The sequence below is a fragment of the Myxine glutinosa genome, chromosome 11, assembly GCF_964187855.1.
Source record: "Myxine glutinosa chromosome 11, kmMyxGlut1.1, whole genome shotgun sequence".
Classification (NCBI taxonomy): Eukaryota; Metazoa; Chordata; class Myxini; order Myxiniformes; family Myxinidae; genus Myxine; species Myxine glutinosa.
The window spans coordinates 72,288,408-72,305,923 of NC_136271.1; the positions used below are offsets into that span (position 1 = coordinate 72,288,408).

Below are 17,516 nucleotides of genomic sequence, written 5' to 3' on the forward strand. Positions count from 1 at the left end.
GGGACCACTTGTCCCTGTAGTCCCATGAATAGCGGTCTCCTTCTCGGCCACTACTTTGCCAATCCTTCCTTCGGGAGCGGCCGTAACTCCGGGAGCCTACATAATAATATTGATTGCGGCCACCACCAAAACTACCGCCCAGTTGTTCTCTCCTGTAGACCTCTCGACGCCTACGAAATGCCTTCCCTACTGTTATGGTCCGACCCTCCAAATCCTTGCCATTCCAATTCTTCTCTGCCTCTCTGGCGTCTTTTGTGCTGGCAAACGTGACAAAGCCGAACCCTCTTGACTGTTGCGTTTCCCAGTCTCTTACCAACCGCACTTCCACCAGCGGCCCATATCTGTTGAAGACAGAGGTCAGAACTTCTTCCTCTGTTTTGAAGTTCAGTCCCCCTACAAATAACTTGGCACTTTTGTCGCCATCCCGAGCTGGTGTGGCGTTATTTTCCCTGCTGGGCTCTTTACCAACCCTCAGGTTACCATAAACTTGACCCCCGGCCAAATCATTCCCGATAACCACAGATACACCCTCTACAGGAAGCGTGGCTTGTAAACCGACGGTGACCGGTCCTGACACCAAATCGGACTCCAAATGGATGACATGAAGGGGAGCATTAACACCGCCCCCGATCCCCTGTAAACGAACACTATCCCCCGTTGCCGTCTCCTCGGACCATGGCAAAATGCCTTCAAGCATTAAAGATTGATGTGCCCCTGTGTCCCTCAATATCCTAACCGGTTTCCGGTTAGTCGAGGCTCCATCCCGTGACACAAACCCCTCTGAAATAAATGGTTGGTAACCCTTTTGATGGCGATTTCTCACAATGGCCATTGCGTTTGGAGTCGTAGTAGTCGGACTCCGCTCTGGGTCTTCGCTTTTCATGCGGTAACAACTGGACATCAAGTGTCCAGGTTTCTTGCAAAAAGCGCAAGTAGGCCCGGAGGAAAAACTCGTGGTCTGCCTTGGGCCCCCCGAACTATAAGTTTGTCTTGGGCCCGCATCCCTCTGATTTCGAACAGGTGGGGTATCATAGTTGTCCCCATAATCATCTCGAGGCCGCCGCCATGTATGGTCGTTCTCCGCACCTGCTGTTCCCCACCTCCCCTGCGGAGATCTAGGCGAGGAGTTAGGTTCGTGGACCCCTATTCGGTGGGTTAAGGCATAATCATCTGCCATGGTGGCTGCGTCCCACAACTTTGGTACTTTCTTTTCCTGCAGGTACACTTTGATGTCCTCGTGGACACACTGCTGGAATTCCTCCACCAGGATCAAGTCCCGCAATGTTTCGAAGTCTTTCCCGACTCCTTTTGACTCACACCACCGATCAAACATGTTTTCTTTCACTCTGGCAAACTCCACATGGGTCTCACTCTCCCTCTTCCTGGCATTCCTGAATTTTTGCCTGTAAGCTTCCGGAACCAACTCATAGGCCTTGAGGATGTGCTTCTTCAGTACCTCATAATCTGCACATTGGTCCATTAGTAGCGCCGAATAAATTTCCTGAGCTTTCCCCACCAGCACACTTTGCACGAGTATGGTCCAGGCCTCCTCCGGCCAGTTTAATTGTCGAGCCACTTTCTCAAAGTGTGGGAAAAATTTCGCGACTTCCTTTTCACTGAACGGTGGAACCAGCCTCACATGTCTGCCCACATCCCAGGTTTTCTGGTTAGGTGTCGACCCCGTCAGCAAGGGTGGTGCCTCTCCCCGTTCTCTCATTAACTCCAGCTCCTTGACTTTGATTTCTTGCTGAAGCTCCATGTCACGTTCCTTTAATTCCCTTTCCGCTTTTCTCTCCTCTGCTTCGAGGTCCCTTGCAGCTCTCCTTTCCTCTGCTTGTTCCTTTTCTCTTCTTTCCTGGAGTTCTCTTTCCACTCTCCTTTCCTCGGTTCTTTCTTGTGCTGTTTTCTCTTCCAACCTTTCCTGGAGTTCTCGTTCCACTCTCCTTTCCTCTGCTTTTTTGTCTTCTAACCTTTCCTGGAGTTCTCGTTCCACTCTCCTTTCCTCCGCTTGTTTCTCTTCCCTCCTCTCTTCTGCTTTCCTTTCTTCTCTGCTCTTTCCTTTTCTGCTTTCCTTTCTTCTTCTTTAATCCGTTCCTGGCTCCGTAATTGCAACTCCAGTTTCCGGAGCTCAACGTCTTCTGGTTCTTCGGGTAGCCACTCCCAGGCTAACTCGTCCCATGTTCCTAATCCCACCATAGATTGTATCACCGTGGCCTGCAACTCTGCCTTCCTCAAATTAGTTCGGACCTCCAAGTTAAAATGTTTGGCCAATTTCAAGAGGTCCGACTTTAGCAACGCTCGGAACTGTGCCTCACTCGGGGTTACCCCAAAGTTCTGTGCCACAAACGCCATGGTGCCTATCGTTAACACCTGTTAACCTTCACCCAAGACTTTACCCCAATTTCTAAAAATTTTTTTACCAATTAATAATTAATTAATAAATTTTAATTAATAAAAAAAATTATTATTTTATTATTTTATACAATTTTAGATCCCGGACGTAGACCCAATTGCAAAACCGCAAATCGTAATTTGGACGAGCCCCCAATTCTGTTACGTGGTCCCCTCGGTGAATACCTGGTCTCGGTGACCCCCGGACCGTGAGAGGAACTCCGCCAGCAAGCTGTATTATATATGCGCTTTCGCCACGCAATCCATATGAATTTCACCCAGGAGACAACTGATGTTCAAGGATATATTTCCAATGGTAATGACACCATACAATTTCAAGGACACAACCACGGAGATTTTCCCCGAGCAATCAACAATACACAATCATCACCAATTCCCAATTCACAATCAATTCCCTATGATTAAGATGGCCATCTTATACATGTGTGTCCCGGTGAGTACTCACGACACCCTTTTGGTCTCGGTCCCGCACAATGTCTCTGGGCCCCTCCTGACCAAGATGATGGTCGCCGTCACCGCACTCGGGCGGTTGAACGAACCCCGGGTGGACGTGTTTCCACCGGGCAGGTATCGTACCAGGCACCGTGGCTGCAGCCCCTCGTGGCCACGCGAAGCGGATACGGTAGAGCAAGCCAAACCCCACGCCGCTTGCAAGGCGCGTTAGGCCCCAACGTGCGACCCGCACGCGTCTGTTTGGACGGTGCCGCGAACGATGCCAGACGCGGGGTCGATGCACGGCCCCACGTCAACTTGACGTCTCCACCGGGCAGGTACACGTCCCGGTAATTCCTCTCGCCAGACAGGCTTCGGAACGCCGCTTTTCCACGCAGCGCAAGGTCGATCCCACCTTTTGTCGGAGCGGGGCGAGGAAGAATAATACTCGTCCTTTTTTCCTCGTGTCTTTTTCTCTTCCGTTTCCGGTCACTTCCGTTTCCGGCCACTTGTTCAGAAGGGCTCCTGACCCTCCAATCACAACAACCCTTAATATACTACACACGGATAAGCAAAGACCTGAATGGTAATCCACATACATTCACATAAATATGTAACACTCCCCCCCTTCAAGAAAGAAAGTTTGAACCCAGCGAAAACTTTCTTTGCCGGCCAATTTGGAGAAACAAACCAGATAACTCAACCCCCCCACATTATCAGTTGCCCCCAGGCACAGTTATCACTTAATAATAAAGCCACCAAAATTTCACCACAACCCCTCCAGATTACTCACTCTGGACTAAGCACCAGCAACGACATTGTCCCTGCCAAATCAGACTCCATCTCATGACCCTCTGACTTTGACCGCCAGTTTCTTGTGAACGAAGGTTAAGGGGTTGATCAAAGATCCAAAGTTAAGCCACTCGATAGCACTTTTTCCGGGAGGCCAAGCCGAGTATTCACTACATGGATGCCTTTAGGAACGTGGAGTTCACGGTTAGTCCGTGCAGGAAAGTTCTCTACATGGGCGCCTTGAGGAACGTGGAGTTCACGGTTAGTCCGTGCATGAAAGTTCACTACATGGACGCCTTTAGGAACGGCGTTCACGGTTAATCCGTGTAGGAATCTTGGCTCGGCGGCTCCGCCGCATTCAGTGCTTCAACTTCTCAGAACTTCCCTAATAATTAGGGTGGGACCACTTGTCCCTGTAGTCCCATGAATAGCGGTCTCCTTCTCGGCCACTACTTTGCCAATCCTTCCTTCGGGAGCGGCCGTAACTCCGGGAGCCTACATAATAATATTGATTGCGGCCACCACCAAAACTACCGCCCAGTTGTTCTCTCCTGTAGACCTCTCGACGCCTACGAAATGCCTTCCCTACTGTTATGGTCCGACCCTCCAAATCCTTGCCATTCCAATTCTTCTCTGCCTCTCTGGCGTCTTTTGTGCTGGCAAACGTGACAAAGCCGAACCCTCTTGACTGTTGCGTTTCCCAGTCTCTTACCAACCGCACTTCCACCAGCGGCCCATATCTGTTGAAGACAGAGGTCAGAACTTCTTCCTCTGTTTTGAAGTTCAGTCCCCCTACAAATAACTTGGCACTTTTGTCGCCATCCCGAGCTGGTGTGGCGTTATTTTCCCTGCTGGGCTCTTTACCAACCCTCAGGTTACCATAAACTTGACCCCCGGCCAAATCATTCCCGATAACCACAGATACACCCTCTACAGGAAGCGTGGCTTGTAAACCGACGGTGACCGGTCCTGACACCAAATCGGACTCCAAATGGATGACATGAAGGGGAGCATTAACACCGCCCCCGATCCCCTGTAAACGAACACTATCCCCCGTTGCCGTCTCCTCGGACCATGGCAAAATGCCTTCAAGCATTAAAGATTGATGTGCCCCTGTGTCCCTCAATATCCTAACCGGTTTCCGGTTAGTCGAGGCTCCATCCCGTGACACAAACCCCTCTGAAATAAATGGTTGGTAACCCTTTTGATGGCGATTTCTCACAATGGCCATTGCGTTTGGAGTCGTAGTAGTCGGACTCCGCTCTGGGTCTTCGCTTTTCATGCGGTAACAACTGGACATCAAGTGTCCAGGTTTCTTGCAAAAAGCGCAAGTAGGCCCGGAGGAAAAACTCGTGGTCTGCCTTGGGCCCCCCGAACTATAAGTTTGTCTTGGGCCCGCATCCCTCTGATTTCGAACAGGTGGGGTATCATAGTTGTCCCCATAATCATCTCGAGGCCGCCGCCATGTATGGTCGTTCTCCGCACCTGCTGTTCCCCACCTCCCCTGCGGAGATCTAGGCGAGGAGTTAGGTTCGTGGACCCCTATTCGGTGGGTTAAGGCATAATCATCTGCCATGGTGGCTGCGTCCCACAACTTTGGTACTTTCTTTTCCTGCAGGTACACTTTGATGTCCTCGTGGACACACTGCTGGAATTCCTCCACCAGGATCAAGTCCCGCAATGTTTCGAAGTCTTTCCCGACTCCTTTTGACTCACACCACCGATCAAACATGTTTTCTTTCACTCTGGCAAACTCCACATGGGTCTCACTCTCCCTCTTCCTGGCATTCCTGAATTTTTGCCTGTAAGCTTCCGGAACCAACTCATAGGCCTTGAGGATGTGCTTCTTCAGTACCTCATAATCTGCACATTGGTCCATTGGTAGCGCCGAATAAATTTCCTGAGCTTTCCCCACCAGCACACTTTGCACGAGTATGGTCCAGGCCTCCTCCGGCCAGTTTAATTGTCGAGCCACTTTCTCAAAGTGTGGGAAAAATTTCGCGACTTCCTTTTCACTGAACGGTGGAACCAGCCTCACATGTCTGCCCACATCCCAGGTTTTCTGGTTAGGTGTCGACCCCGTCAGCAAGGGTGGTGCCTCTCCCCGTTCTCTCATTAACTCCAGCTCCTTGACTTTGATTTCTTGCTGAAGCTCCATGTCACGTTCCTTTAATTCCCTTTCCGCTTTTCTCTCCTCTGCTTCGAGGTCCCTTGCAGCTCTCCTTTCCTCTGCTTGTTCCTTTTCTCTTCTTTCCTGGAGTTCTCTTTCCACTCTCCTTTCCTCGGTTCTTTCTTGTGCTGTTTTCTCTTCCAACCTTTCCTGGAGTTCTCGTTCCACTCTCCTTTCCTCTGCTTTTTTGTCTTCTAACCTTTCCTGGAGTTCTCGTTCCACTCTCCTTTCCTCCGCTTGTTTCTCTTCCCTCCTCTCTTCTGCTTTCCTTTCTTCTCTGCTCTTTCCTTTTCTGCTTTCCTTTCTTCTTCTTTAATCCGTTCCTGGCTCCGTAATTGCAACTCCAGTTTCCGGAGCTCAACGTCTTCTGGTTCTTCGGGTAGCCACTCCCAGGCTAACTCGTCCCATGTTCCTAATCCCACCATAGATTGTATCACCGTGGCCTGCAACTCTGCCTTCCTCAAATTAGTTCGGACCTCCAAGTTAAAATGTTTGGCCAATTTCAAGAGGTCCGACTTTAGCAACGCTCGGAACTGTGCCTCACTCGGGGTTACCCCAAAGTTCTGTGCCACAAACGCCATGGTGCCTATCGTTAACACCTGTTAACCTTCACCCAAGACTTTACCCCAATTTCTAAAAATTTTTTTACCAATTAATAATTAATTAATAAATTTTAATTAATAAAAAAAATTATTATTTTATTATTTTATACAATTTTAGATCCCGGACGTAGACCCAATTGCAAAACCGCAAATCGTAATTTGGACGAGCCCCCAATTCTGTTACGTGGTCCCCTCGGTGAATACCTGGTCTCGGTGACCCCCGGACCGTGAGAGGAACTCCGCCAGCAAGCTGTATTATATATGCGCTTTCGCCACGCAATCCATATGAATTTCACCCAGGAGACAACTGATGTTCAAGGATATATTTCCAATGGTAATGACACCATACAATTTCAAGGACACAACCACGGAGATTTTCCCCGAGCAATCAACAATACACAATCATCACCAATTCCCAATTCACAATCAATTCCCTATGATTAAGATGGCCATCTTATACATGTGTGTCCCGGTGAGTACTCACGACACCCTTTTGGTCTCGGTCCCGCACAATGTCTCTGGGCCCCTCCTGACCAAGATGATGGTCGCCGTCACCGCACTCGGGCGGTTGAACGAACCCCGGGTGGACGTGTTTCCACCGGGCAGGTATCGTACCAGGCACCGTGGCTGCAGCCCCTCGTGGCCACGCGAAGCGGATACGGTAGAGCAAGCCAAACCCCACGCCGCTTGCAAGGCGCGTTAGGCCCCAACGTGCGACCCGCACGCGTCTGTTTGGACGGTGCCGCGAACGATGCCAGACGCGGGGTCGATGCACGGCCCCACGTCAACTTGACGTCTCCACCGGGCAGGTACACGTCCCGGTAATTCCTCTCGCCAGACAGGCTTCGGAACGCCGCTTTTCCACGCAGCGCAAGGTCGATCCCACCTTTTGTCGGAGCGGGGCGAGGAAGAATAATACTCGTCCTTTTTTCCTCGTGTCTTTTTCTCTTCCGTTTCCGGTCACTTCCGTTTCCGGCCACTTGTTCAGAAGGGCTCCTGACCCTCCAATCACAACAACCCTTAATATACTACACACGGATAAGCAAAGACCTGAATGGTAATCCACATACATTCACATAAATATGTAACACTCCCCCCCTTCAAGAAAGAAAGTTTGAACCCAGCGAAAACTTTCTTTGCCGGCCAATTTGGAGAAACAAACCAGATAACTCAACCCCCCCACATTATCAGTTGCCCCCAGGCACAGTTATCACTTAATAATAAAGCCACCAAAATTTCACCACAACCCCTCCAGATTACTCACTCTGGACTAAGCACCAGCAACGACATTGTCCCTGCCAAATCAGACTCCATCTCATGACCCTCTGACTTTGACCGCCAGTTTCTTGTGAACGAAGGTTAAGGGGTTGATCAAAGATCCAAAGTTAAGCCACTCGATAGCACTTTTTCCGGGAGGCCAAGCCGAGTATTCACTACATGGATGCCTTTAGGAACGTGGAGTTCACGGTTAGTCCGTGCAGGAAAGTTCTCTACATGGGCGCCTTGAGGAACGTGGAGTTCACGGTTAGTCCGTGCATGAAAGTTCACTACATGGACGCCTTTAGGAACGGCGTTCACGGTTAATCCGTGTAGGAATCTTGGCTCGGCGGCTCCGCCGCATTCAGTGCTTCAACTTCTCAGAACTTCCCTAATAATTAGGGTGGGACCACTTGTCCCTGTAGTCCCATGAATAGCGGTCTCCTTCTCGGCCACTACTTTGCCAATCCTTCCTTCGGGAGCGGCCGTAACTCCGGGAGCCTACATAATAATATTGATTGCGGCCACCACCAAAACTACCGCCCAGTTGTTCTCTCCTGTAGACCTCTCGACGCCTACGAAATGCCTTCCCTACTGTTATGGTCCGACCCTCCAAATCCTTGCCATTCCAATTCTTCTCTGCCTCTCTGGCGTCTTTTGTGCTGGCAAACGTGACAAAGCCGAACCCTCTTGACTGTTGCGTTTCCCAGTCTCTTACCAACCGCACTTCCACCAGCGGCCCATATCTGTTGAAGACAGAGGTCAGAACTTCTTCCTCTGTTTTGAAGTTCAGTCCCCCTACAAATAACTTGGCACTTTTGTCGCCATCCCGAGCTGGTGTGGCGTTATTTTCCCTGCTGGGCTCTTTACCAACCCTCAGGTTACCATAAACTTGACCCCCGGCCAAATCATTCCCGATAACCACAGATACACCCTCTACAGGAAGCGTGGCTTGTAAACCGACGGTGACCGGTCCTGACACCAAATCGGACTCCAAATGGATGACATGAAGGGGAGCACTAACACCGCCCCCGATCCCCTGTAAACGAACACTATCCCCCGTTGCCGTCTCCTCGGACCATGGCAAAATGCCTTCAAGCATTAAAGATTGATGTGCCCCTGTGTCCCTCAATATCCTAACCGGTTTCCGGTTAGTCGAGGCTCCATCCCGTGACACAAACCCCTCTGAAATAAATGGTTGGTAACCCTTTTGATGGCGATTTCTCACAATGGCCATTGCGTTTGGAGTCGTAGTAGTCGGACTCCGCTCTGGGTCTTCGCTTTTCATGCGGTAACAACTGGACATCAAGTGTCCAGGTTTCTTGCAAAAAGCGCAAGTAGGCCCGGAGGAAAAACTCGTGGTCTGCCTCGGGCCCCCCGAACTATAAGTTTGTCTTGGGCCCGCATCCCTCTGATTTCGAACAGGTGGGGTATCATAGTTGTCCCCATAATCATCTCGAGGCCGCCGCCATGTATGGTCGTTCTCCGCACCTGCTGTTCCCCACCTCCCCTGCGGAGATCTAGGCGAGGAGTTAGGTTCGTGGACCCCTATTCGGTGGGTTAAGGCATAATCATCTGCCATGGTGGCTGCGTCCCACAACTTTGGTACTTTCTTTTCCTGCAGGTACACTTTGATGTCCTCGTGGACACACTGCTGGAATTCCTCCACCAGGATCAAGTCCCGCAATGTTTCGAAGTCTTTCCCGACTCCTTTTGACTCACACCACCGATCAAACATGTTTTCTTTCACTCTGGCAAACTCCACATGGGTCTCACTCTCCCTCTTCCTGGCATTCCTGAATTTTTGCCTGTAAGCTTCCGGAACCAACTCATAGGCCTTGAGGATGTGCTTCTTCAGTACCTCATAATCTGCACATTGGTCCATTGGTAGCGCCGAATAAATTTCCTGAGCTTTCCACACCAGCACACTTTGCACGAGTATGGTCCAGGCCTCCTCCGGCCAGTTTAATTGTCGAGCCACTTTCTCAAAGTGTGGGAAAAATTTCGCGACTTCCTTTTCACTGAACGGTGGAACCAGCCTCACATGTCTGCCCACATCCCAGGTTTTCTGGTTAGGTGTCGACCCCGTCAGCAAGGGTGGTGCCTCTCCCCGTTCTCTCATTAACTCCAGCTCCTTGACTTTGATTTCTTGCTGAAGCTCCATGTCACGTTCCTTTAATTCCCTTTCCGCTTTTCTCTCCTCTGCTTCGAGGTCCCTTGCAGCTCTCCTTTCCTCTGCTTGTTCCTTTTCTCTTCTTTCCTGGAGTTCTCTTTCCACTCTCCTTTCCTCGGTTCTTTCTTGTGCTGTTTTCTCTTCCAACCTTTCCTGGAGTTCTCGTTCCACTCTCCTTTCCTCTGCTTTTTTGTCTTCTAACCTTTCCTGGAGTTCTCGTTCCACTCTCCTTTCCTCCGCTTGTTTCTCTTCCCTCCTCTCTTCTGCTTTCCTTTCTTCTTCTGCTCTTTCCTTTTCTGCTTTCCTTTCTTCTTCTTTAATCCGTTCCTGGCTCCGTAATTGCAACTCCAGTTTCCGGAGCTCAACGTCTTCTGGTTCTTCGGGTAGCCACTCCCAGGCTAACTCGTCCCATGTTCCTAATCCCACCATAGATTGTATCACCGTGGCCTGCAACTCTGCCTTCCTCAAATTAGTTCGGACCTCCAAGTTAAAATGTTTGGCCAATTTCAAGAGGTCCGACTTTAGCAACGCTCGGAACTGTGCCTCACTCGGGGTTACCCCAAAGTTCTGTGCCACAAACGCCATGGTGCCTATCGTTAACACCTGTTAACCTTCACCCAAGACTTTACCCCAATTTCTAAAAAAAAATTTACCAATTAATAATTAATTAATAAATTTTAATTAATAAAAAAAATTATTATTTTATTATTTTATACAATTTTAGATCCCGGACGTAGACCCAATTGCGAAACCGCAAATCGTAATTTGGACGAGCCCCCAATTCTGTTACGTGGTCCCCTCGGTGAATACCTGGTCTCGGTGACCCCCGGACCGTGAGAGGAACTCCGCCAGCAAGCTGTATTATATATGCGCTTTCGCCACGCAATCCATATGAATTTCACCCAGGAGACAACTGATGTTCAAGGATATATTTCCAATGGTAATGACACCATACAATTTCAAGGACACAACCACGGAGATTTTCCCCGAGCAATCAACAATACACAATCATCACCAATTCCCAATTCACAATCAATTCCCTATGATTAAGATGGCCATCTTATACATGTGTGTCCCGGTGAGTACTCACGACACCCTTTTGGTCTCGGTCCCGCACAATGTCTCTGGGCCCCTCCTGACCAAGATGATGGTCGCCGTCACCGCACTCGGGCGGTTGAACGAACCCCGGGTGGACGTGTTTCCACCGGGCAGGTATCGTACCAGGCACCGTGGCTGCAGCCCCTCGTGGCCACGCGAAGCGGATACGGTAGAGCAAGCCAAACCCCACGCCGCTTGCAAGGCGCGTTAGGCCCCAACGTGCGACCCGCACGCGTCTGTTTGGACGGTGCCGCGAACGATGCCAGACGCGGGGTCGATGCACGGCCCCACGTCAACTTGACGTCTCCACCGGGCAGGTACACGTCCCGGTAATTCCTCTCGCCAGACAGGCTTCGGAACGCCGCTTTTCCACGCAGCGCAAGGTCGATCCCACCTTTTGTCGGAGCGGGGCGAGGAAGAATAATACTCGTCCTTTTTTCCTCGTGTCTTTTTCTCTTCCGTTTCCGGTCACTTCCGTTTCCGGCCACTTGTTCAGAAGGGCTCCTGACCCTCCAATCACAACAACCCTTAATATACTACACACGGATAAGCAAAGACCTGAATGGTAATCCACATACATTCACATAAATATGTAACACAACCTGATGGAACAATCTGTATACAGGTATTTTGGCTGATTTTTTAAAAATTAGAATATATCTTGAGACACACCTACCTCATCGGCCTTGCGATCCTGAGCGCGCTCTTGCAGTTTCCGTAGACGTGCAATTTCCATCTCGCGCTCATATTTTGTTCGCTTCTTCAATGCCTCCTGCTCGGCCATCCTTTCCTGCATTGAATAAATGTGAGTCGGAACTGTGCGGCCCTGCTGCTGCAACAACAGGGAAGTTTTTTTAAATTTATCATTAATTTGCATTGATATTTTTGCACCTCGCGTTGTTGCACAAACAAGTTGATGCGCTCGTCAGCGAGGCGTCTCTGCTCCACCAGCTGGGCATGTTGCACCTCCAACTCGGCTTTGTTTGCCTTGATCTCTGTACGGAACTGTAGCTGTTTTGCATGCTTTCTCTCCATGGCCTATGAAACAAGAATAACTGATCGGATGCACCACAACAATACAAAATGTCATTTTACGAAGCACGTAGAAGTCGTGCAGTCAAGACAAACCAAAAGGAGTTGACACTTGACCTATGATGCATCTTAACCCAACACCACAACACACTCCGTGCTTCATTGGCTGACATGTACCATGTGGAAGGACGCTTTAGAAGAAGAAGAAAGAACCACCTTTAGAGGCCATTTATCCCTGCAGAGCGGGGGTTGGCCTTTTTCGGGCACCGTGGTCCCCTTTTTGAACCAATGTTTTATGGCCGGATGCCCTTCCTGCCGCCAACCCTGTTAGTCGCCTCTTGCGACACAGCGAATTACCAGTGAACTGGTACTCCATTTGCCGACCTCGGAAGGATGACAGGCTGAGTAACCCCCCTGGTGTTTATTCAGCGATCGACCGGGATTCAAACCCAGGATCCTAGGATCCCAAGCCGGCACCCTAACCGCTAAGCCAACACCAGGCTTGGAAGGACGCTTTAGAGAAAGATACAATTGAGATTTTATTTATTTATTTAAGTAACAGGTGACGGGCAAAGTTTTTAAATGTATTTATGAGTATGGGAAGGGGATACTACTCATTCGAAGGAGTTAGAGGGAGGAGGACCCAGGGTTTGGATAGGGATTGCACATGTGAAGAAGAATCCCACACAACCATGAACCAGGCACACTTGTACTATGACTCGATATCGTTCTAACCCCTCTGCCTCTAGAGTCTAGATGCTTGTATTATTGTTTTTTAAAACTGATTAATTGTGTTTAGTGTTGTTACTCTCGAAGGTAAACTGTTCTACATTCAACCATCTTTGTTTAAAAAATCCGCCTAGTTCTGCCAATTACTTCCTCCTAACTGAACCTCCTTTCATCTAATCTGCTAATCTATTTTAATAAACTGGGCTAGCCTGTTGCTCAGTCTTTAGAATGTACCTCGTGATGCAGGGGTCACAGGTTCAAATTCCCCTTACTGTGTTGATTCGTCTTTTCCTATCCTTGTGATTAATTTAAGCTCATATTGTCGTCTCCTAATGTTGTTGAATGAATCATATGCACAAGCTCCTCTATGAGCTAGCTTCAGGTACTGTAGAATTGCAATACGATATCCAACTCCGAGTAATATTAAACAGCTCAGTCTCTTCTAACCCTCTCTTATAACGAAGATGTCCCAACCTGATGGGAATCATTTGGGTATCTCTCCACAGAGCACTCTCTAATGCAGCTTCTCTAATAAGGTGACCAGAATTGAACATGGAATTCTACATGGACTCTATTCTAGATATTACACTGTACTCCTCTACGATGTTTGTGCTACTTCTGTATACTTAAATAATCTAAACCTCTTCTGGCATACTATTATTCGGCCGACGCCAAGCAAAGCGAGGTCGAGGCCGTTTATTCCCGATACGTAAAACACCCTGCAAAACAGATTTTCTGGAACGCCGGCCGCATTTTCCATCCAATCATCATGGAACTCTGTGGAAAAACTCCTCCATGAGTAGGTGCTCCATGTTTGTGTCAATCGTTCAAATGGTTGTGAAGAGAACGAATTTAAAAGTGAATAAAGGTGAAAAAGTGAGGAAGGAAGAAACAAAAAGTGAGGAAGGAAGAAAGAAAAAGTGAGGGCCTCGGCCGACGTTGCACAACATGGACATTATTGGGCAGGGATGATTGTGGATGCCTCTTACTAGTTTGTGTGATTAACGCTCCTGTACATGTTTTATTTAATTTGGGTCAAGCCTTCCGAGGTCAGCTAATTGAGTACCAGTTCACTGGTAATTCCCTGTTTGTCGTAATTCCCTCGTGGTCCCCCTGTGCTGTTTTTGTCTTTCCCTCGCGGTCCCCATGTGCTGTCTTTGTCTTTCCCTCGTGGTCCCCATGTGCTGTCTTTGTCTTTCCCTCGCGGTCCCCATGTGCTGTTTTTGTCTTTCCCTCGCGGTCCCCATGTGCTGTCTTTGTCTTTCCCTCGTGGTCCCCCTGTGCTGTTTTTGTCTTTCCCTCGCGGTCCCCATGTGCTGTCTTTGTCTTTCCCTCGTGGTCCCCCTGTACTGTCTTTCCCTCACGGTCCCCATGTGCTGTCTTTGTCTTGCCCTCGCGGTCCCCATGTGCTGTCTTTGTCTTTCCCTCGTGGTCCCCCTGTGCTGTCTTTCCCTCGCGGTTGTCAGCTCTTTCACGAGCCTCGATTCAGTATAGGAAAAAAAAAAAAGGCGACAAACAGGGTTGGCGGCAGGAAGGGCATCCGGCCGTAAAACATTGCTTCAAAAAGGGGACCAACAAAAACAACAACAACCACGGTGCCCGAAAAAGGCCAACCCCCGCCTTGCGGGGAAAAATGGCCTCTAAAGGTGTTTTTTTTAAGCAGATTGAAACATTCATGTGGTTCATGTATTCAATTTTATGAAGGTCATATCCATGAGTATGTTTGTTTTGCTATTTCCCAAGCAAAGTTTCCATGATATAATCCAGATATTCATGGTTATAAACTTATCGTCACCCTACAGCAATCAATCTTCTTTAAATACAATATCGTCACGTCAGAATAAGTGGCAAAACGAGCACTGTAAATCACAGCGACTGTCAATTGCATTGGAAACATGAGGGAGAATTGCTTTGCAATAGATGTCCCCGACAGGTCCAAATATTTCGCAGAGTAAAGCCATAATAAATTCAAAAAATTGATGGAATGCCCTGAAACTCGAACTTGCTCTGTAACTTATCGTAATAAAGCCATGTACCAAGTTTCAGTTGAATATCTTAAAGGGAAAGGGGAAAAAGAATAGAAAACCACAGGTGGGACGGACGGACAGACGGAGAGTAACGTATAGTCCCCTCTGGAAAGGGGACTAATAAAACACTCAGAAAGGCAACCAGAAATGCCTCACCTGCAGGTCCTCAATGTGCTGTTTCTGGACTAACTCTGCTGCATGCTTGGCCTCCTGTTTTTGACGTTGTAAGTCCATCTTTTTCTGACGCTCCTTCTGAGCTTGCTGTTCAAGCAGATGCTGCATTGAGCTGTGTGTGAAATGCACCAACAGAACAACTCTTTATGACATCACATGACACCAGACTTGAAGGTGAAACAGCAAGACAAAGCCTTTTAATGCCTTTCCAGAAAGAACACGGCATAGCTTAAATCAAAGAACAGATCAGGATGTAACTGAACAAAAGGAACAGTAGAAAGAGAGAGGGGAAACATACCAACGGCAGAGATGAGGGACAAAATTGAGGGAGACTTGAACATATAAGGGATGTGGAGAGGAATGAGGGGTTGGGAAGGACACACAGGGCGATCAAGATGCATCCAGAGGCACACTCTCAGGAAGGAAAAATTGAAGATGGTGGCTTGCAAATGGAGCCTCAGGGGCGGTGTACAGAAACATTTTTTAAAATAACAATAAATACAAGGCACAAGGAGGTGAAATTCGCTGCACGTGATGGGCAACACGCACAGAGTAAAACTAGTGTTCTTTTACATCTGTATGCTGTCTAATAAATAAAGAAGATGAAAGCACACCTGGCACAAGGCCGAGGCTTCAGACTTTGGCACGCTCACGAGGCTGCACCGTCCAATAAACTGTTCTAACCCGTCATTTTTTTATAGGCTTTTATACTACTTTTTAAATAATACACCTCCTCCAACCCCACCCTCCCCCAATCTCCAACCATTACCCTTTTGCCCTCTACAACTTCCCTCCTGTTTTACACCCCATTTTTTCCCCCTTCAACATCATTAACCTGTTGAAAATCTTGTCGGGATGTGAGAGGATATATATTAATCTTAGGCAATATTATTTTGAAAATTAACATCCATTTCAACCTTGCAATTGATCCTTTTATTGTTTCGACTCAAACGATATTTGTGTACAATCATCTTCTTGTGGCGGTATACTCTTTATTTTTTAATTTCACCTCTGTTGCTTTTTCTCTGGTCTATCCACATTCTATCTAACACAAGCTGCACGAGTTAATCAAACTAACCAACCGACTTCCCTTATAAACCCCCCTACATCAAAGCCTTTCACTCATCGACACTTCCTTGTCCACTTCACTCATCCCTGTGGAATTTCCATATCCGGTCATTCTGTCTCATCGCCCCAGTACTTCAAGGTGGCAGCTCACCACAATCAACCTGTCGAAATGCCAATCATACTAAAATACACAATTTGGTGCCTGTCTCTCTGTCTGTCTGACTGACACATTTGGTCGTTACTTATCCAATCTCAACAAAGCTTGACAGGAGGACTAAGGGTCATGTGACAGAGGTTGTAGCGACTAGATTTCCCCTCCCCCTCCTCCCCAAGAGGGTTTTCTGCCTTGCGTGAAATCCATGTTAAGATAGCTAATCGTGGCGTTTTTCCAAATCTGCTTCTAATAACAAAAGTAATAACAACATTATTGATTTTAAAAAAAATTCCCTTTTTAAGGCCATTTTCCCTGCTAGAGCGGGGGTTAGCCTTACGAGCCCCGTGACAATCATCATGGTTCCATTTTTGAGGAATGTTTTTGTGGCTGGATGCCCTTCCTGATGCCAACCCTTTAGTTGCCTCTTGTGACACGCAGGGATACGGTGTACCTATTCTAAGCCGGGGCACACACTGGCACATTTATCCCAGCAAGCTGGTACTCAATTTGCCAACCTCAGAAGGATGACAGACTGAGTCAACACGCCTGGCATTAATTCAATGATTGACCAGGATTTGAACTCAGGATCCTAGGATCTCAAGCCAGCACCCTACCCGCTATGCCAACACCAGGCTTGTGCAACACTATTGATAATAGTGTCTTATTGTTATTACAAAACAATATTAATACTAATAATGTCCCATCTCCCCCAATGAATTTTTTTCCTCCATGGACAAACACCATGTTAACATGAATAAATAGCTTATAATATTGTTCCATGGGGCAAGCCTATACCAGAAGTAAAAAAAATATTATAAACCACACACACATTTGATTACCTTTTTAACCAGTCACCACTGTTGTTTAACACTAAACTGAAAGGGAGGAAACCCGACGTTGTTGAAGCATTACATGCTTATCGCATCCACCACAGACTAATGAACCAGATACTAGATCTACTGTAACCTATATACCCCAGAGAGGATAATAACATGACTCTTCCTGTCGCTCCTCTAGGCAGTAGGTGTACTGGTATACCTAAATGTAGTCTACGACTTTCAACAACCATGTTTGCCTCATGGCCACCTTTTTGCTATTATGATACAAAATATTTAAACATTCCCATTCAAGATTGGCATGTGTTTGCAGGATTTTGGTGTTAGGTACTTTTGTTAAAAGCATTACGCACGTCAGACATTTCTGGTGAGCCATTTCCTCTTTTGCAGCTTCCTTCTGTAAGCCTTCCAGTCGGACAGACTCAATGATGGCTGAGAGACGAGTGGCATCTTCCCCCATTGAGTGCGCTTTCTTTTTGTGTTCAGAGAGCTGTATATCCCAAGCAGCTCGACACATTGCAGCTGAAATCTTCTACAGGAAGGAGGGTGGAGGAAAGACT

The 17,516-nt window shown here is 48.0% G+C and overlaps 1 protein-coding gene across 2 annotated transcripts in view; it reads right to left on the reverse strand.

Annotated features, from left to right (window-relative positions):
- Positions 1-17,516, reverse strand: part of LOC137436768 (cilia- and flagella-associated protein 45) — an 83,028-nt gene that overhangs the window by 53,176 nt on the left and 12,336 nt on the right. For both annotated transcript variants that reach the window (XM_068130846.2, XM_068130847.2), the window contains exons 5-8: positions 17,310-17,488; positions 14,881-15,010; positions 11,828-11,974; positions 11,613-11,726 (exon numbers count right to left, since the gene is read on the reverse strand). In XM_068130846.2, coding sequence (XP_067986947.2) covers positions 11,613-11,726; positions 11,828-11,974; positions 14,881-15,010; positions 17,310-17,488 — 570 coding nt within the window. The remainder of the gene's footprint in view (positions 1-11,612; positions 11,727-11,827; positions 11,975-14,880; positions 15,011-17,309; positions 17,489-17,516) is intronic.